Source organism: Macadamia integrifolia, chromosome 9 (assembly GCF_013358625.1).
Source record: "Macadamia integrifolia cultivar HAES 741 chromosome 9, SCU_Mint_v3, whole genome shotgun sequence".
NCBI classification, from domain to species: Eukaryota; Viridiplantae; Streptophyta; class Magnoliopsida; order Proteales; family Proteaceae; genus Macadamia; species Macadamia integrifolia.
In genome coordinates, this window is record NC_056565.1 from 10,247,556 (window position 1) to 10,267,914 (window position 20,359).

A 20,359-nucleotide genomic window follows, 5' to 3' on the forward strand; every position below is an offset into this window, starting at 1 on the left:
TGTCGATTTCTGCCTTTTATTCTCAGTTTATCCGCTGGACTTCACCGCAGCACTATAGCGTTCGAGCAAACTCCATTAAAGAATGGCTTCAGCAAGGCAAATTAAGATGCTCAACCCCTTTCCACTCCTGTAAGGTGCTCTGTATCCATCTTTGATAAGGACTGGTGTGTCATGTAAGTCAAAATTATCAAATGATATGTGCGTTGACATTAATCCTAGGTTGTAACTCTATTATATTAAAATTCGAACTTTTGAGTATGAGTTAGGACCTTCCTCTAATGTCACTTTTTTTAACCATTCCTTTCTACCCATGTGAAGTAGACTACAATGTGCTAGTGAAGGAGAATAAATTTTTTGAGAAAGTGATTGCTACGTAATTGCGTGATCAGCACCAACATAAGAGCTAATGAGAGTGCTTGCTAAGATATCAATATAGATGGAATTATTGATTATATGGGTTTGGGGCATAGTTATTTAATTCAGATGAAGAATTATTTGAAATAATTCGTTTGATTAATTTAACGATTTAATCAAAATATCGATAAAAAAAACGGGGATAATAAAATTCAAGTTTGGATTCGGAAATTATTCGTTTGCAAAAATAATAAACAAACAAAAAATTCGAATGTGATTTTTAATATTTGTAATACTTGTTTCATATTATCTATCAATTATCATATGTACATAACATACAAATGATGTAAAAATTGAAATTTTAAGTATTAAAGATAAAAAATTATATATTTAGCTCTTTTTTTTATAAACTCATTTCTATTAGTCAAACAATTGAGAGAGAGAGAGAGAGAGAGAGAGAGAGAGAGAGAGAGAGAGAGAGAGAGAGAGAAAATAATGGTTGGAAGATTTAGTTAAACCAAAATGGGGGTGAGAAATCTTTTTTAGAATGGTGAGAGATTACATCAAGAAAGATAGCTTTGTCGGTTTCTATTAAAAACAAGAAGAAAAATAACATTGGAATAATAAATGCATAATAATCACACTATTTCTAAGATTTATTGACTAATTCAAGATAAAGTTTTTTTTGTTTGTTTTTTAATGGGATAAAATTCTATTCGACCGAAGTATTCGCAAATTTAAGATGCGGACTGAATTATTCGTAAAATTCAGTAAAAATCTGTTCAGCTGCATTAATTAAAATAACTAGGGTTTGGGGTAGAAATTTCACAGGCTCCTGTAGTCCTGAGTCTGGCGCAGTAATCACTGCAATACACCTCTTAGGCTGATACCAAAAACGTGCATATCAGTGTCAGTCACGGGTGATAATGATATTGATTTGGTCCATTTGATATCAATACCTTAAACCATGATCCATGGTGAAGAGAATCTCTTCAGCCACAGGATCTGATTTCTGGTGAGGGTTGATACTGAAATTCATTGTTCCAAGAATCTAATTATAACATCAAATCACTGTGGATGGGGTGATTTTCTTTTGCCTTTTTTCATTTATAACAGCAAAGAAAATAATAGAAATGGAACTCAAGAAGCTTAAACAATTAGTATTTTGATCATGTGGATAACAGAATCCAACAATCCATTCATACTGTATTGAGTAAAATCTGTTAAGAATGGATCCCGTTAATGTACACCCCCAGTCCCAAACCCAGTAAGTTACCTTCAAAAACTATCACAAATAAACATTCCAGAAGAAGTCTTCAGTTAACAATTGTAAGAGTTCACAAGAATAGGAGTATTACTAAACCTTCACCTGGATTATTGCAAATAACAATAAGTAATGTGCTTCATTCGTCTTGAATGTTTCTGTTTCTCTACACGAGTAGTTGTTAGTTTAAATTTCACCACCGAAATTAAAATCCTTTTCAACTTTACACCTTCAGGTAAGGGCACAGAGAATTTTTAAGTGCAAACACCCTGAAGTTTAACATCAACCCTTTTTCAGTTTAGTTTTCACCACTGCATAAGATCAACATTTTGGAGGAGGTGAGGTAAAACTTTTACCGTAAGAACCCAAAGCTAGAAAGTAATATCACAAAGTCACAAGGGTTCTGAGAACCGTAGATCTGGGGGTCCTGGACCCAGGATCCCTTTGGCCTCCTCAGGTACCTTACTGTTGATGCCAATAGGTGGCTCTAAATTGCCGCTCTTTTCATCCTCTACCACAGATGTTTGATGTCTCCAGCCACTTCCATGCCATTCCCTCTGCAACATCAGAAGAGTAGAAGGGAAATTTAGAGACACAGAAAAGTTTGAAAGCCACCAAAAATGATGCTCTAATTCATTAGAAACACTTGCTTCTTCATGAATGTGACTTCCATCCTGCAATGTTGGGGTCAAAGCCGGAGGGCCAGCACCAGGATCAGGCTTTTGAAATATAAAAGTGGTATATAGGCCTGCAACATAGGAAAAGCCAAGAATAGGAAAGGATGAATAATTGACTTCAATAGACACATGGTAACATGTCAATGCAGAGAAGAAAAGTTCACTGCATCACCTAGTAAGTCAAAAGACCGAGGAAGAAGTTTTCCTCTTGGATCTACAAAGTTTGGACCAAAACTGTGGAGCATGCCTGCAAACTGCACTCTTTTGGAGACAATTCAAAACAATTTAGCCATTATAGACCTCTGAGATGTCCATAAATAAATAATTGAGAACATGAGCTCCAACAAAGCAACACTTTAAGTATGCCATAACAGAAGTCGAATGAACTAAAGAATGCCCAAATGTCAGATACTTGTTCAGACATGAGGATCGCAAACACCCATAGTGATCCAAGGGTAAAGAATACTTGTCACCAAGCAAGATTAAGAGAATTAAATAAACATAGAATTTGAGAAAATTGCAGAAAAAGATCCATGGGCATGAAAATTTACATAGCTTCCCAAGAGGTAGGTCTGGAATCCCCAATTTGATGGAGACTTGCCATGTATTAATTACAGCACAGAAAGGCATTAGGAAGGTCAGAAGGGAACTATTTCTCAAGCTTATCCTTGAGCTCTTTTATTGAATTCTCTAAGGAGTAGTCACTAATTCGTATGACTGACTTTTCTATCAATATTTCTTGTTTTAGTTGACTTTTCTTTATGGACTAAGGCTTCCAAAATGGCTCAGCCCAAATATTTACCACATGGGGGATCGGATGGGCCCAAATTTTGTGGACAGATAGATCCCAAGGTCCCCTGACTACATGTCAAGTTTCAGCACAAATGGAGTTCTCCAAGTGGCAAATACCAGGACTACGGGAGGCCGGGAGGGTGCATAGACATGCACAGATGGCTGAAAAATACAAGGATGCATGGACATACAGTTTGCCATTAGCTTCAGAAAGGTGTGCAGACTGCAGCCTATATCTAGTAAATTTTAATGCTTCACAAACTTGTTTGTGTGATACATGGGTAGGGTCCATGAGAAATAGAGTTCGAGAAAATTTCAGCCCCAAATAAGCTGAGGACTGTGGGATCGTGTGGCAATGAAGTAATCTTACAAAGCCAACTGATGATGCATACTTACTATAAACCCTCAAACAGTGGTCAGACAAACTATAATACCAAATTAAACATCAATATATACAATCTAGAAGCGAAGCTGAAAGGGAAACAGAAGACATAGCTGTAACACAACAACTAAATGTTTTAAAAAGGAGGGGGGGGGGGGAAGGAAGAATATACATCCAGGAATCAGGAGCATATCAGAGCCAAACAAATGAGAATTATAAATTGAAAAATCCAAAAGTTACCTATTATCATCATAAAATTCAGTCAAGTTTTGAATTTCCACATATTCGAGACCAACCTCTCTGGCTAACCTGTCATAATCAAGGATTGTATTAATTGTTAAATAATAAAAAACTAATACCAAATCAAACACCCAAACCAAAAAAGGGAAGGAAGAGAAAAAGTAAGTTTTTTAAACCTTATGAGGCTGGGAAAATGGACAAGACAATGGGTTTCAGAAGCAATATCATTAGGGAATTTCAGCTGGTATTTCTTTCCAAATAATGGGAACCTGGAAAAGGATTTGGACATTCAATTAGAAGAAGTGCCAGTTGTCATAGTAAAAGGTCAAGCAGAAAACAGAAACCCAAGGGAAATTGTTAGCGTTGAAGAATTTTGTAGAATACATACTTCTCCTCCTCGACTTCAAATGTGATCATGTAATTCTCGGACCGAATGCAATTAGGAACAATGTTAGGCTTCATACCACTTCCTTTGTTGTGGGATGCTTCAACATTTTTCTGGTACTTAGCCCTAATTTTGTGATGGTTAGATAAAGCATAGTAAGAATGGAAGATTTTATCAGTGACGACATATTATTGGATCCTGGAGGTTTGTATTTGCTTTCAATTTACAGTTGGTGTAAAATAATCATAGAGAATGGTTGGTTGTCGCAAGAAGCTGGAAATTGGTACATTCTATAGTGTAATACATGCAAGAGAGTTACAGAGATGGGATCCAGAATCTAATAGGTCAGCACAAAAAGAGCTTCAAACACACAATTCATCACTATAAGATGGTCAAAACTATCTGCTTCACATGTTACTACATCATTTACAAAAATGTTTATCCAGAGTAATTTACACCTACTCAGCAACATCGATCATCCAAAGATCTAGCAGACTAAGATTATGGTTGAAAAAGTTCAACAGAAACAATTCAACCTTAAGCATTTGCTATTATGATAAAGCTCAAGGCCTAAGTTATATCTTCTCACTTTACAAGCATGTGTTACCAGTATGCAAAGTTGTAAAAGCTTACACCATCATACATAAGGCAAAAATGTTTATTAAAGCTAAAAGGAGGGTAGGCAACCAAGGTTTCCAAGTACAACAAAGAACCACCACACCAGGGATGAAAACAAAAGCTAACCAGAATAGGACTCATGCAAAATCATTTCCCAATTGTAATTTATGCATAAAGACGTAAAAATGAGAAGTGCTGAAGCCTGACAAAATTGAAGACAATGAAAAAGACACTGAAAACTATTTTCATAACTCTGCTTTTCAAGGAGTTATCATCAAATATCCTATGGTTCTGCTCCTTTCCTAGGATATTTAAACTGTACATTTTATTTTAACAGAGGCAACTGTCCATTCATTTACTTCATGAAAATAGGAAGATACAGGCCTAAAATTAAAGGTATAAGTATATATGCATCTGTCACATGCTTGGGAAGTACTAAAAATTTCAGTCCAATTGATAGAGAAGAAAACAGATATTTAATTCCATACCATATGGTAGAGGAGTCAGGTGTAATACCAAAAAAATAACCTCCTGGTTTCAGCAAAGATGACAAATTATGCAAAAGCCTCCTTGCTCGCTCCTCAGTTTCGAAACACAACTGGTACGGATATTCCTTAGATACAATGTATACAAGGGAATTCATCACAGTCTGAAAAAGAAAATAGCAAAAGAGGGTGACTCAACCTGTAAATGTTGCAAACAGCAGACAATATCTACTGGGATACCCTTTTCCTGCAAGAACGATTCCAGATTTTCCTGCCAAGGCGGCATAAAAAAATCAATCAAAGAGCACACAACAAACGATTCATATTTCTCCGAGTAAATGTACCAAAGTTTGGAATGCAACACTCAGGATCCATCATGACAGCTGGACTTTCTTTTCTAATTTTGTCAACCATTGACGAAGAAGTTTGGCTCATTATGCAACACTCAGCTGTGATCTCTTGTGCAGGTTCCATTATTTGGACACACCAAGAGCTATCTGGGGCAGGACTACTATTGGCAATATCAATACGCAAACCTTTTGATTTCTGCTTTGCAACTTCTCATTTCCACAAGAAGGAATAGCATCCCTCATAGTCATATTATTACCCAGCCTTTCTATTGTTAATGATTAAGAACTATGATAGCTGGCAAACATACAGGCACTAGCGATACTTCTTAGGATTAAAATCAACTGCTCCAAGTTGAAAACTAAAAACATATTCTGGATTACCTCGTTTATGTAGTGAATATAATAAATGCTGACACTAGGGCTATGTTTGTTGGGCAAGAAACGTAGAGGGAAAAACAAAAAAAAAAGGGTTAAGGACATAAGCTTTGTGTCTCTCTTCTCTTTTTTGCATTCTTCTCTCTCTGGCTAAACAAAAATATCCTAGAGTTAGCTTCCCATCTAGCAGTCCATTTCATATTCAAGCTAATGTCCACCTAAGTTAAGATATCAAGATCATCAGTTGCCCGTAATTGGATTGCATGGACAGTACGATTCACAACGGTTAGTGAAGGTAACATAAATTCCACTATGAAATAACAGAAATTAAACCACTAATCATGCAGCAATGGAAGCATCAAAATGTGAAGTAGTAAATTAAATTCAAAATTTTGTATGGTTTCTAACCAAAAGACAAGCTGAAGGAAGAGAAACAGTATGCAAAGCTCACCATACAAGGATCAACTTCACAGAATTCTGCGGTATAAGACTTCCTTTGACTCTCCCATAACTCCCGAGCTTCGGTGATTCCAGACGTCGAAACATCTACAACATTCCGTCTACATTTAGAATTGCAACAGAACTGCGAAAACGGAAAGACACACAAATGCACAACAAAGAAGAAACCAGAAGTTCTCAACCGAAAACTTATCCAATAGTTTCAATTTCCAAGGTTTGCTTACCAATTCCAATGTAGTGACCAATTTGGGCATCGTCCCACTTGTCTAAATCTCCTCCGCCTCCGCAATACAAATCGCAGACCTTCAAAACACGAATGAGCAAGAGATAGAGAAAGGAATCAGGATACCTCGTCGCGAAAATTGAGAGAAAAATCAGAGGAAGAGGAGAAGAAGCTAGGGCACAGACCGTGGCATAGGGGGAGACGAAGATCTTGATAAGGGCTGTCTTAGCGAACTCGTAAAGGCGATAGTGAGTGGATTCGGTCCGCGGGCATTGGAATGAACTCAGCATCGTTGGTTGGCTCGTTACAATGGAGTCGGTGTCGGAGCTCAGCTCGAAGAAGACGAGAGGGATTTCCCGCCTTTATGCCACTCTCCTGCGTTACACCCCACTAAGCTTTTGGCTTCAAGTCTTCAAGTCTGGCGCAGGGTGAAGACTATCGATACAAGTAGTAGTACATAATGCCTGCACGGTCTGTGGACCCTACAACATACCACGCGTACATTTTCAGGATGAGAAAACCCAAATCTGTATGGAGAGGAAGCCTCTCTACACGAGCCCGTGTAGATTCATATGGATTAGCCTCATTATGTCGTTTTCAAAAATAACCGTTGTTTTTATCAATGACTCATCTAGACGTATATTTTGACGTCAACAGCCTTTAATTGCTCCTTTTTTTTTTTATTACAAAAATTCTCAATCTTAGGGAGAAAAAATGAGTTTTGAAAAAGCATCTGGAAGTTACAGTGAAACTACTGTCCCACCCCTTCGAAATCAGAAAAATCTCATTCACGGTGATGATCCAACTCGCATTTTCATTGGCCCCGCATTGATGCAAAGGCTATACCAGGCAACAATTTTTTACCTTAATTAAATTAAAATTATTTAAAATCAACTATTCAATCTTCTTAGATAAAAACATAAACAAATATTTCTTGTCAGGGACTTCTTCATTATTGTTAGTTTTGACTTAATTTGTGATTTTTCCCCCTCTTATGAGAGAGATGTTGTTACCTATTTATAGTACTGGAAGAAAAGTGCGACCAAGCTATGTGATCCTTACATTAGTACGACGTTATTAATAAGATGCACAACGGCATCAACATGGGGTGGACGCTGACTATCAACATAAAATGGAACTCATTTGAAAACATGCTATGAGAGGAGAGAGAATGTGGGCTTGTGGGGTGGGAGTTGCATACAGTGGGATGTGAGTAGATATATATATATATATATATATATATATTTTATTATGAAAAGAAAAAAATCATATTAATAATAACAGTCTGGGATTACATCATAATAACCTGAAAATTCATAAACCTAACTGTATCACATATAGCTATATCCTATAAACACTTCATTTCCAAAGACTCTAATATGCATTAATGCAAGTAAAGAAGGGACCCAAATCTAGAAATATAATTCTCAAAACAATGAAAGAAAGGAATGACTAACTTGTGCTTAAAGGTTTTGAAATAAGATAAAATAAAGACTTTATTGAGAACCACACTTCACACCGATATACCAACTCTTAATAGCAGTTAGATTCAGACCTTGTAAAAATTCCATAAGCTTCGGATAGATGTAGCTGAAACAAGACCCCCTCCGATAACCTTAAATTTTCCTTCAAAATGAATGCCAAAGATCCACTCTGATGGGAGTGGATTTTGCAGAGAGTATGACAATAAGGATGAGGGGCGTTGGGGACAGCCGGTTATTTGGACATAGGGAATTGGTTAACAGGACAAAAGGGTTATATAGAGATATTAAAATACCAAAGGAGAATGGAGGTTGAAACTTTAATTCGAGTATGTATATAAGGGGAGTATATGGAAGTGATAGTAATTGGCTAATTGCCCTTTTTTGAATTTCATGGTTTCGCCATTATTTTTCCCTTTGCACCTACATTGAGATCCTCTCTAACGACAACAATCCTCCAACCACTCTCTGTCATCATCTGTTTAGACACGTATCCCCAGATGTTATCAGGTGTTGGAATGTGCATTTAAGTCCATCTACTTGAAGGGTGATTGGAGGGTAATTAGATGCCTCAGTCTTTGGATAGGAGCCGAATCCTTCTACGCATCCCTTCTCTTTGGGCATGGGGGTCACGTTACTCCATAGCATAGTTCGTAAAATATGCGTATAATACCCGCATTCGAAAGTTTAATTCAAAAGTTCATAATTTGGCGTATCAATCCAAAAAAACCGTTTAATACGTGGATTTTAAAGATAATCCTATTATACATGAATAATACTCGTATAATATGTTACATACTCAATAAAACTTTTGGGTTAAATTTTTTTTTTTTGAGATTAACCCAAATGGGCCAAATCTCGATTCCCGACCCTTGTCTTCTATCAGGAACCCTAATCGATTGAAACTATAACCCTTCTTCTTCCCTCATCCAAGTAAACCAAAAAAAGGAAGAACCCTTGCCCCAATGACCCCTTCTCCTCCATCTCCGTTCTTGGTGGCCAGCAACGGAGGGTGATAGGTAAAACAACAATACCCCTTGCGCTCATTCTCTTCTTCATTTCTCTTTCCATCGATTGTTGAAAACCCAATCAATACTTCATCTTCTCCGTTTCTCTTCCCATTGGTAGTTGAAAATCCAATCAAGGCGATTACATCTGTAAATAATTTTTAACGAGAAATAAGAAAGATTTAAAAGAGATGACTCAAATGGACAAAGATGGCCAAAGATAGAATTCTCCAAAAGGGGTTGCAATGAAAACATTTATAGGAAATTTAGCATACAACAGCTATTTGAGTTAGACCGATAATTATTTACAAACATAGTTGCTGCCGGACAATATGAAGAATTAGAAAGAAAGAAATGACACGGGTGTTCTCCTCCCTCTGTTCTTGCAATGATGCATATGAGAAATCAAAGGAGTTGAAGGGCAGAGGTTCTTGAGCCTTAAAATTGATCCATGACTGATCTTAGATTGTACCCCCATGGAAATTTCAAGAAAATCCAAGCGCATCTCTAGGTTGAACGATTGCAAACATTTATTCTCCATCTTCTTAAACCTTGTTTTCATACCAAGAAGAAGAAGATAACATGTAAAAGTTACGTGACGAGATGAGGTTTGATTCTCCTCTTAGTTCTTTTTACCATACCCTTTTTAGGGGTTAAATTTAATTAATATTAAATGTGAAAATTCAAAATAATGGAAAATGATTTCAAATTGAAAAATCAGATTGAATTTTAGTGTCCATGAAAACATGGTAGACTAGAATATAAGTCTCGGATTTTTGTTTCCAAAATTTTACAAAGCAACCGTATTAAACACGTACCGTATCATTACTGTACGTATTTTATTGCATCAGATTTTTTAAAACATATTACCATATGGTCCATTTAATTATCATATCTATCCATTGCCGTATTATTGTCGTCCCCGAACTTACTAATAATGCTTCGTTGCATTCATTTCCCCATATAGTACAAGGGAAGAAAAATTAGGTAGGTTAAGAAAAACTCCCCAAAATAGAAATGAAAGATCTAGCTACTTGTTTATACAAGAAGAAAATTTAGAGAATGGGCAATAATGAAAATCTTTCCCAAAAAGAGAAATGGTGGGGCAGGGGGATGGAGAGGTTAACATAAATCTAATCTAGATAATCTTTAGTAACAAATCATCCAGTGATGGAAGATGGGTCGGGCCTTCTATTGGATGAAAGTTGCTGATGATGTTGTTGTTGCTGCTGCTGAAGATCAAGCAATTCAAGCTCTTTCTGACGAAGGAGAAGAACCATTCTCTCATTTTCAAGTCTCATTCGATCATTCTCAAGCTTCGTTTTCTCCATCTCCCTCTCCTTCTTCCCACTAAATTTAATCCATTTCAATCTCTGCTTCTCCAGCTCGAATGCTTCGTGCTGGTACCTCACTTTCTGCTCTTCCAATTGATACAACTTGTTCCTCATCCACTGCCTTTGTTCCCACTCGCTCTTCGTCCCATCTTGAAGCACACTGAACAACTCCGAGCTCAGTTGATGCATTGCCGGCGACAACGATGATGGAGAAGCAGAAGAACCGAAAACCCCTCTTCTCTGCCTCTTCCTTGATCCCAATACCTCTTCTTCCGCTCCTCTGTAACCGTTGTGATTCTTGTGACCCCTACTTTCTTCTGTCTCTTCTTCCTCCTCCTCTTCATCCTCATCGTCGTCATCTTCATCATCGTCGTCGTCATCTTCGTCATCTCCTTCCTCTTCCCGGCTTCCTCCCCTACCCACTTTCAATCCCTCTCCATCAGCCCTGCCTCTTGAATTAGCAAGAATGGCATTAGCTTCCGAAGAATGGAAGCAGCGTTGTTGAGATGGATGATGGGCAGGTTCCACAGCAACCTCGGCGGCGGAGTGATGGGCAGATGCAAAGGCGGCGGCACCGCCACTGACAGCGCAGGTGTTGTGGTAAGCACACATCTCCCTGAAGAAAAGGTGCTTGGAATTGAGTAGCTTCTTTACCTCCTTTTTCATCTTAGGGGATATATTGTCCATTGTGTCCAGTAAGCTCTGGTTCTCCACAACCTTACAAGCTGTACCCTTTCCGAGGATATCGTTAACCCTCTTATACCTCTTATTGAGATCATTGAACTTGTCTTCGCACTGCTGTGGAGAAACATAGAAACCCCTCTCCATCATCGCCTTAGATACAGTTTTCCACTTGCCTTTCTTCTGTAACAACCCACCGGACTTCTTTTTTCCTGTGCCGGAAGGGTCGGTGGCGGTGGCGGTGGCGGTGGCGATGGCTTCGCCGCCACCATCGTCTCCGATGTAGAAGACAACCATAATGAGGAGCGTCACCATGTTGTCCGTCCATTTCATCCTCTGCCATGGAGATGTTCGCTTCTTCCCGTCTCCTCCGCCGTCGTCGCCATTGAATCCGGGCTCATCTTCGTCACTCCATTGTTGTTGTTGTTGCTGCTTATCTTTGGTGTTGTAATGATAGGGTTGCTGTTTCATTACAGGTTGTTGAGACTGCGAGTGAAGATCGTTATCGTGAGGGCCGAAGCTCATCATCTGCTGCTGTTGTTGTGGATTTTGATGCAGAGGCATCTCTAAACCCAGCATTCCAGAAGCCATACCCGGAATCATTCCTCCCTGCATTCTATTGGTGTCCATAGAAAACAATACTAAGAGATTGAAATTTAGCTCAAGGCCCCAGAAAGTGAAGACTTTGAGGAATCTTCGTCAGAGATCAGAATTGCAGAAACTCCTCATATTGGGTTTGGTTGAATGGGTTTTATCAGGTTTCTAAGATCTTTAGCTTTTTTCAACTATTCACCTAAAATCCGGATCAAAATCTATAAAGCAAGAGAACAAGAGGTGGAGAGATTATATAATAAGAAGCAAAAATGGTGGTGGATCACATCAAACGAGACTATTATGAGTGAGAGAGAGAGAGAGAGAGAGAGAGAGAGAGAGAGTAAATAGCATCAATACATATAAAGATTTGAGAGTAGACAGGAAGAGCAGATGGTTTTGGTATTGAAATGTGCCCATGGTTTTGAGTTGCGTGGAAAAAGGAAATCCACAGGATTTCAGAGCCGTCCACGTTTCTGACAGACGCTGCTTCCCACAAGGACCTCAACTATACCAGAATCTTTATTTACTGAGAAATTCTTGTAAGATATTGTAAGAATATTATATCATTATTTACCAAAGGGGCAAAGAGAAAAGACGAAAGAAACCTAGAAGGCAGCGTGGTATCTTCACTCAAGTATAATGGGATTCAGACCTTCTTCAGTTGCATTGGTGACTTAACGTGAATTTTTGATGGTTAGAACTTAAAAGGAATTGGACACACTCCGATACATGGACGTGCACCCTAAGACACTCTCAATTGTTGAATGAGCATTTGGCACCCCAACAATTAGAGAAGATTTGAAGCCAACATAGTGAGAGAGCAGAATGATTGCCTGCACTCATGAAAAACATAAATTTTATCCTTGATGCTTCTGTATATGTCCTTATTGAACTCAGCATTGGAGTAGAGACCAAGCTACATTTTATGGAATCTTCTCCGGCTCTCCCTGCCCTCATCCCAGTGGGCAACTCCACTAGCAAGTATGGTTTGAGGAATCAAAATCGGAACACTCTCAATTCTAATTCCTATTTTCTTGAATCGGCTCGTACTTTATTTTGTAATGTTATTCTGGTTGAATTGAAATCGAAATCCATGGAGGTAGATTCCATTACCACTTTTATTCATTTAAACAATGTTGGCAACGAATAACATCAGTAATTTTAGGAATTGGGAATTAGATTGGTGAAACGATTGATTCAAACCTGAATCAACCATGAACGATTCCGATTTTGGCTAATTCAATAACGTTAATTCATAATCCAAACCCCTAAAATCATTAAATTTTTAGATTTAAGGCTGATTCTAGGGTTTTGACAGTAAATTAATTCCTATTCATAGAGGCCAGGGACGAGAGAATAGTGAAAAGAGGAAAATCCATAGTTGGACATTTGGGGTAAATTTGCCCGCTAACTCTAGAAAGTAAAAGTTGACCATCGTCAACGATAATCATTATTGTGAGATGGCATGCAGATTGGAGAAATTTTGACTCTAATTAAACGGGTCAACGGTTGGTCCGACTGCCTCCAATACTCCCACACCAATTAGGTCACCCACCTGTTGGGAATCTCTGAGAGAGACATAGAGAAGCAAAATACGATGAGCAACCGGTCGAGTTTGAGCCCTCATGACGAATACGAAGACCGGACCGGGGAGGCGGAGACGCTGGTTGAGGCGGCGTTGAGAGTCCTCAACACCGGCGATCCTCTCGAGAAGGCTCGTCTCGGAGATGTCACGGCCACGCGATGGCTTCAGGGAGCCATCACCCAACCTTACCGCCCTTCTCTGGATTTCGTCGTCCCTGACAGACCCGCCAGGCTCTCCAATGTAAGTTCTAAATTTGGTATTTTACAAGAACACAGGAAGGCAAGCCCATCTCTGTTTACTCTTCAATGTGTTTTGAGTAATTTACGCAAACACAGGAAGGCAATTAGGCAAGGCTATTCTGTTACTCGTCAATGTGTTTGATAGAATGTCCCAACCAAAAATCAGGTTAAACCAGTCTCTCCAAGTCTTATGCCGAAGCTTGGCAAGGCCGGCAGCTTGCAGAGCAGGAAAGCCATCGTCCATAGTCTTGTTCATACGGAGAGCTGGGCTATCGACTTATCTTGGGTAAAAACCAATCACTCTCCTTTACGTACTCTACATTTCTGGTGAAGCAAGTCTTTACTCTTGCATCGATATCCACATGCAGGATATCATCGCTCGTTTCGGTAAACAAGAGGCAATGCCGAGTGAATTCTTCACCGATTTCGTGAAGGTGGCTCAGGATGAAGGTCGACACTTCACTCTCCTCGTGGCACGCCTCGAAGAACTAGGTTCATTTTATGGAGCACTCCCAGCTCATGACGGTCTTTGGGACTCAGCTACCGCTACTTCCAAGAATCTTTTGGCTCGTCTGGCCATCGAGCATTGTGTCCATGAGGTGCCCAATCCCTAATTTGTTTCAAACTAAACCATCCTCTGTACTTTTCTGCGTTATAGTTTGTCTCTAAATGGGTCGATGATGACAATATTTGAATTGATCAAAGCACAGGCCAGAGGTCTCGACGTGCTACCGACGACCATCTCTCGGTTCCGCAATGGAGGCGATGACAAAACGGCGCATTTACTGGAAACCGTGGTGTACCCAGAAGAGATTACTCATTGTGCTGCGGGAGTAAAATGGTTCAAATATCTTTGCTTGAGATCTAGGAATCCACCACCCTCAACCATGGATGTCGGCTGCTTGGGATCTAGCTGTCGTGAAACACGAGAAAGCGAGGGCACAACAGATTGTGTCGGAGCCTCGGAAGAAGAAAGAACAATATTGGCAGGTGGTGGTGGTGGTGGTGGTGGAGAGGATGAGATTGAGGAGGTGATCAAGACATTTCATGCTATTGTACGAAAATACTTCAGGGGTCCACTTAAGCCTCCTTTCAATGAGCAGGCCAGGAAAGCTGCAGGGTTTGGGCCCCGATGGTACGAACCTCTCGCTGTCAAAGAGGAAATTCCGAAATAGCAACTCAAGCTCTATTCCACCTCTGTTTAAAAGATTGAATTGTGGTTTTGCCGTTCTCTCTTAGGTGAAAACGCTGAGACATTTGGCTGATATGATTGTTGAACTTAAAACTGGGGCAAAGAAATGTTTAAAAAGACAATAATTTTGTTTTCACTATTTCTGTTGCAGAAATTGTAATGGAGAGCAAACATAAGCTGTGATGCTTCCAAATACATGAAAGACCTTTACTTCTCCCAATTTATTTCTTCATCTTTTTTTTTTTTTTTTTGGCCCCTGCTCCTTTCCTCAACCCAACCCAGCTAAAATTAGATACCTGGATATGATCAGGAATCTTAGGAAACAGGTTGGGGTAAAATGAATAACAAAATTTTGTTGAGAGATTGCACGATATAATTCTGAATTGGAAAACAGAAAAGAAAAGAGGCCTTGTATTTTCCATGAACTGAAAAACTTGACACTCCGAAACAAACTCCAACTGAGTTTTGGATTGATATCACTCATTTTTCTTGGGAATCCCACGCATCGACCCAAGGAGTCGACCCATGCCATTATAGTAGTAGTCTTTGAATATCACTGAAGTTTGCCCGTAGAGCTGATAGGAATGCCCCTGCAAACGAAGTAGCATAAAATTTACTAGGGCCAAATATGTCAAAGAAAAAGGTGAACCATAACTGGAACACTAACAAGCAGCAGCCCGCATGGCATGATGGTTCAAGGCATCTGACTATTATTCATCTGGTGAATGTAGGTTTGAGTCCAGGCAGGCATGAAAATTCAGTTTATGTGGCCACCTCAACATCAATCCTGGATAATTAATCGGTGAATCATCCCCCAGAATGGCCAATAACCTGAATTTTATTGCTAGTATCCCATTTGACACAAGAGAAGGAAGAATCAGCAAAACTGGATGCAACCATGATGGCTGACAGAATGGGAAAAAGATCCAGTATATTGGAGGCAGAACTCTGCATGGTTTTTAGCACCAAGGGTGCACTGAAGTGTGACCGACAAGCATTCAATATTGCGGTATGTAATTGTTTCGTTTTACTCGTACATACCTCCAACTTTACCATCAACAACACGATGATCAGCGGACAGTGTAAGGATCATTTTGTTGACAATTGCAGGCTTCTCTTTTCCTGGATAAGTAGTTAACTCATATAAGTTATAACCAGGTTAAAAGCATCATGGATCATGCGCCATTGAGACACAACAACATCTTACCATTGCTGTCAATTACAGCTTCAACAACTTTGTTACCTCTGCCCACAGCCAGTATGCAGGCCTAAAACAAAACAAGAAAAGTTAAATGGAAATAAGGGCAGAAAACAAACATAAGAAACTGGAGCAGCTGTAGTCTGATAAAGAAAATGGCCAACTACTCAAATCTTCCAAACTAGAATTGGAAGGTTTGATGAAACCTTGACTTCAAGTCTTTGAATCGACTTCAGAACCTTATTAGAATAGAACAGAGATTGTAGTGCTGTTTCCTTGACAGAGGACATGCACAGGTTAAGTAACTACCAATAGACGACAATGCACATGAACCCTCTTGTTGCTTCGAGTTCTAGACTCGTCCACCAAATTTCGATTGGCTTAGAGAGTTAGAGGCTAAGGATGTTCACTAAATATATTTAAAATCAATTGGGCAGATCACTGCCACAAAAAATTCAATTTTGCACTTATATGTAGCATAATTTCTTATGATGATGCAAAACTGCAGTGAACTGGCAAGGGCTTAAACAACCCCTCCCCTGCTTGTATACCTGCATGAGAGTGTGTGTGTGTGTGAGAGAGAGAGAGAGAGGGAAATATACCTGTGGGGGGTTTATAATTGCACAAAATTGGTCCACTGGGAACATTCCCAAATTTGAAATGCTGCATATTGTAAAATAAAAATGTAAATTCTATTCCAAGAAAAATGTTCAATACAGAAAGACAGGAAATTTGAATCAGTACAGTGAAATCACCTGAAGCTTCCTCCCTGAAATTCATGAGGTGCAAGCTTCGATGCTCGTGCCTTTTCAGCCAATTCTTTGACCTGAAATGCAGACAGCAGACAGATTGGAGGCTTTTAAAATGGAGAGAAGTTATTCTGCTTTCATTAGGTAAATTAGCTAGTAAGTGGAATAATGAAGTTAAATTTATGCAACAGATAAAGTCAAAGTGAAGGGAATTTTTTTTCCCCTTACTCTCATTTCTTCAAGCTTAAAATTATATAAAATTTAATATAGTAGTAAATTTTTAGTAAAATTAGCTTCCTGAAAGAAACCCTAACAACCTATACGGAATCCCATGTTAAAGAATGTGTATAGCAAAAGCCAACCATTACAAACCATGGCTAAAACAAATTTTTACAAACCATGGCTAAAACAAACTTTTACATACACCAATTTACTTAAAATTTGCTTTCATTTGCATGTCAGAAATATCGCAGCTCTATTTTTCTTAAGGAGGGAAAAATTAGATATGCTAAATTACTACATTGTAAATGATATAATTCCAAAACATAGTTCTCTAAACAGACAACAAATGAAAAATGAAATGAAAAGCACAAAATGTAATTGTAAGTTCTATAAACTAGATATCGGACCTCGAACAAAGGGGTCAAAATGAAAGCTAGAAAATTTTCTTATCAATACCTCTATGGATATTGCTGATATAGTCTTTTGATCAGCATTCCTCACAATTGGAGTCATCAGGCCCTGCATCTCAGAAATTCTAGCTCATAAAGCTGGATAATTTCAAAAAGCACTTAAAACAAAAGATAAGTGGTCATTGCTTAGAGCAATGGTAAAAGGTTGGGGCTGGAAGGGAAAAGGCCCGGGGTTTGAGTCTTGAGGGTGGCCAGTGTGTGCAAAAATTGCTAAGGTTAGGACTGACTCCAAACTCACCCCTCCCAAGATCCCACATAGGCAGGACCAGCACTGGGCAATGACCCTTTTTACTTTAATAAAGGATAAAATGGACACTACCTTCTCAGTAGCTACTGCTATTGATATGTCAACAGAATCAGATGAAACCACCTCTTCTTTCTCAGAATCCCAATAAGCTGCCATTTTATCCCAGAATGTCAGATCTTGGTTAGAAATCTTATTAATAAAACGACGACTTAGAACAAGTCTAGCAGACAAAACAGTACAAATACAGGAAAAAGATACCTCGAGAAGCAATTGGCATGGAGAAAGATGAGAAGCAGTATAAATATTTAGTAACTACTGACTAAAAAAGCAGGACTCAGTAAAGCGTAGTACTAAATCAAGATGAAACAAGACTAATACAGCGAAGAAGCATTGTCAAAGCTGTTTTCATGTCCAGGAGTTGGCACTTGGCATAGAGAAAATTTTATGGGGGAAAAGAACCCTACCTGGTCACGCAGCCCCTACACTAAGACACCAGGAGGGGTAAATGACAGCCCCACCCCCTGTTGATGCCCATGTGTGCCCCCTCATTGGCCCCCGTGCTGATGCAGGGGCCACAGGCTACACATTAATATGTTATTGGCTTCAACACTGCAGAACTTAAACAAATTGTTGGTACAGAAAGACATCAATCATTCATATATATACATAGGCAAAAGGTTATATGTATGGCTATGCATGGTGGTCATACATACACCATGTGATGGAGACAAAAGGCCTGCGAAAACCTGACCCCTCCCCTATATGACGAATCACATCCCCAAATATATATATATATATATATATTCAATTCATTTGAAGCACATCCATGCTGCCAACTTTTTTCTTTTTCCTGAAGACATTCTTCCTAGTTCTTCCCCAATTTTCTTCTGTATTGCCGTTGATTCTTCTTCATTGCTTCCGATTTCATTCTATTCATGCTCAAAGCTGGAATAAAATGTGATCATTTCAACCATTGAAGTTACATTTAAATCTTTGACTGATCAACATCTATAAATTCCTAATTTACCTATGCATCCCTTCATAACAGAACATGTTGATTTGAGCAGTGTCGAACGAATAACAATGGGAAACGAAACAGAAGAATGAATTGAACACCATAAAAGAACATATAAAATGCTGGAAAAGAGACACGTATATTAACAGAAAATGATGATCTTTAATCCAATGCATTTTTCTAGGCATGTCCATTGCTTTGATGTGAAACGTGAAAAAAGAGATAATTCATTAGCCATTAGCATAGAGAATTATGGTGTTGCTATTGCTATGACTTTTACCATCCCAAATTCTAGATGATGCATAATGTCTTTTACACCTCACCCCCTTTTTTTGTGAAAGAAAACAAACAGCAATCCCTCTAAAAATGATGTCGGCGCGTCACCAAGTCAAACTTGGGGGTCAGATATCAGCAGAGCTGGTGGCCCACGTAGTACTCAAAGAAAGGTGAACTGGATGGAGGAAAAGCATTTGTGTGGTCTATTAAAACAAGAATGATACCCAAAATGTTAGGCAAAGTTGGCAAAGTTTAGCGAGAAAAATTGACAGCTTTGCATGAACTTCATCTGACTAAGTAAAGCATATCACAGGGTTCCTACACAAATCAACCAGTAGATTTTAGAACATAAGGCGGTCTCCCATAGATAGCACACCAAGTATCGTATGGATGAGTTAGCAACCCGAAGAATTCTTGTGTAGATACGATCGGGATCAAATCAAACAATAAAATAAAGAACCCACAAACACATTGAACTATGAAGTACGAACCTGTACGGTTTAGTAATTAGCGTCAAAAAGTTAAAGTAGGCAAGAAACAAGTGAATTTGCAATCATTGTAATTATACACTTGAGTGGCATTGAGCCAGTATGTTTTCCAATGGGTCAAGGTGAAGATACCAAGATAGGAACAGGACCAAGAGAAGATATGAGCAATCAAGATTTAGCATAGAAGACTTACATTGAAAGAAAGCAATTCCGGAACGGATTTCGTGGTCTATCCACATACTTGGAGTGAACAGGGATGCTAAGAGGCTGGGCTCCTTACAAGTTTTGACTCACTTGATGCCCCAATCCAAACCTCAAACAAAGTCATAAAGAAGCATGAGAGAGGAGATTACCCACCGGAAAAAAAAGGAAGTATGAATAAAAAGATAGATTAGAGACTCTGTTAAATGCCATGGTGCAACCCAAACTTCATATGAACTTACCCATAAAACCTGAACCTGAATACTAGACCATTCAAACCTATCCTATAAGCCATCTCTCATAATAAGGCTTTAAGGAATTCAATATATATTCCCTGATGAATTGAGTATATCAGAGTTGGCTAACCATGATATATGATTCTCTAGCTGCCTAGAAACTTTCATAAATGCACCCTAAGATCTAGCCTCAGTGTATTTTTTTCCCCTGCTACTTCATCCAGACCTAGATAATAATTGTAAGAATTCAATTTTCAACCGAAACTCAGAAATTTGTCCAATTAACACCATTTTTTGTTTAAAAATCACTGTATCTCCTTTTAGAATTCAAACCCATAACTCTCATAAATCCAAATCCCTCCGACTGAACCATCGTCATGAACATAGTTGTCAAGGTATCGCCTAGGCAATGCTTAGGCGATGCCAAGGCGCCAAAGCGGTTTTCCAGGTCCTATGTGGCCAGCCACCAAGTTGTCTAGGCACCTAGGTGACTAGGTCCCAAAATCCATCGGAAACAGGGGACGAAAAGAGGGGGGGGGG

At 38.9% G+C, this 20,359-nt stretch overlaps 4 protein-coding genes across 7 annotated transcripts in view; 1 reads left to right on the forward strand and 3 right to left on the reverse strand.

Moving 5' to 3' along the window:
* Positions 1–1,690: 1,690 nt before the first annotated feature.
* On the reverse strand, positions 1,691–7,028 carry LOC122088158 (mRNA cap guanine-N7 methyltransferase 2-like). Of its 4 annotated transcripts, none has more exons than XM_042657321.1 (11): positions 6,790–7,028; positions 6,606–6,684; positions 6,374–6,468; positions 5,397–5,444; positions 5,201–5,310; positions 4,098–4,220; positions 3,886–3,978; positions 3,710–3,778; positions 2,468–2,556; positions 2,269–2,366; positions 1,691–2,175 (listed from the first exon to the last, which is right to left on the reverse strand). In XM_042657321.1, exons 1-11 carry the CDS (start codon positions 6,892–6,894, stop codon positions 2,011–2,013), a joined length of 1,074 nt encoding a protein of 357 aa, XP_042513255.1. In that variant the 5' UTR covers positions 6,895–7,028; the 3' UTR covers positions 1,691–2,010. The 4 variants fall into 4 exon arrangements, with proteins under 4 accessions (XP_042513255.1, XP_042513253.1, XP_042513254.1 ...); XM_042657319.1 differs by having other exon boundaries at positions 5,397–5,468; XM_042657320.1 differs by lacking the exon at positions 5,397–5,444 and having other exon boundaries at positions 5,201–5,361.
* A 2,992-nt stretch (positions 7,029–10,020) lies between these two features.
* Positions 10,021–12,149, reverse strand: LOC122089406 (scaffold attachment factor B1). The gene has a single exon (XM_042659110.1). The coding sequence runs from the start codon at positions 11,735–11,737 to the stop codon at positions 10,253–10,255; it is 1,485 nt and encodes a 494-aa protein (XP_042515044.1). The 5' UTR covers positions 11,738–12,149; the 3' UTR covers positions 10,021–10,252.
* Positions 12,150–13,219: 1,070 nt separating this feature from the next.
* Positions 13,220–14,937, forward strand: LOC122089407 (uncharacterized protein HI_0077). Its single transcript, XM_042659111.1, has 4 exons — positions 13,220–13,526; positions 13,692–13,811; positions 13,894–14,124; positions 14,236–14,937. Exons 1-4 carry the CDS (start codon positions 13,299–13,301, stop codon positions 14,698–14,700), a joined length of 1,044 nt encoding a protein of 347 aa, XP_042515045.1. The 5' UTR covers positions 13,220–13,298; the 3' UTR covers positions 14,701–14,937.
* Positions 14,825–20,359, reverse strand: part of LOC122089405 (dihydrolipoyllysine-residue acetyltransferase component 1 of pyruvate dehydrogenase complex, mitochondrial) — a 25,018-nt gene continuing 19,483 nt past the window's right edge. Inside the window, exons 17-23 of the mRNA XM_042659109.1 lie at positions 17,676–17,752; positions 17,343–17,405; positions 16,671–16,741; positions 16,518–16,578; positions 15,925–15,985; positions 15,759–15,839; positions 14,825–15,307 (exon numbers count right to left, since the gene is read on the reverse strand). Coding sequence (XP_042515043.1) covers positions 15,249–15,307; positions 15,759–15,839; positions 15,925–15,985; positions 16,518–16,578; positions 16,671–16,741; positions 17,343–17,405; positions 17,676–17,752 — 473 coding nt within the window. The 3' untranslated portion in view covers positions 14,825–15,248. The remainder of the gene's footprint in view (positions 15,308–15,758; positions 15,840–15,924; positions 15,986–16,517; positions 16,579–16,670; positions 16,742–17,342; positions 17,406–17,675; positions 17,753–20,359) is intronic.

What these genes read in the sequence shown, in the direction of transcription:
- LOC122089407 (XM_042659111.1), top strand. Translation starts at nt 13,299, where the DNA reads ATGAGCAACCGGTCGAGTTTGAGCCCTCATGACGAATACGAAGACCGG. An exon ending in GACCCGCCAGGCTCTCCAAT is followed by an intron (nt 13,527 to 13,691) that starts GTAAGTTCTAAA and finishes ACCAAAAATCAG; the next exon opens with GTTAAACCAGTCTCTCCAAG. An exon ending in GGGCTATCGACTTATCTTGG is followed by an intron (nt 13,812 to 13,893) that starts GTAAAAACCAAT and finishes ATCCACATGCAG; the next exon opens with GATATCATCGCTCGTTTCGG.
- LOC122088158 (XM_042657319.1), bottom strand. Translation starts at nt 6,894, where the DNA reads ATGCTGAGTTCATTCCAATGCCCGCGGACCGAATCCACTCACTATCGC. An exon ending in GTGAAGTTGATCCTTGTATG is followed by an intron (nt 5,469 to 6,373) that starts GTGAGCTTTGCA and finishes CCGCCTTGGCAG; the next exon opens with GAAAATCTGGAATCGTTCTT. An exon ending in GCTGTTTGCAACATTTACAG is followed by an intron (nt 5,311 to 5,396) that starts GTTGAGTCACCC and finishes TATCCGTACCAG; the next exon opens with TTGTGTTTCGAAACTGAGGA.
- LOC122089406 (XM_042659110.1), bottom strand. Translation starts at nt 11,737, where the DNA reads ATGGACACCAATAGAATGCAGGGAGGAATGATTCCGGGTATGGCTTCT.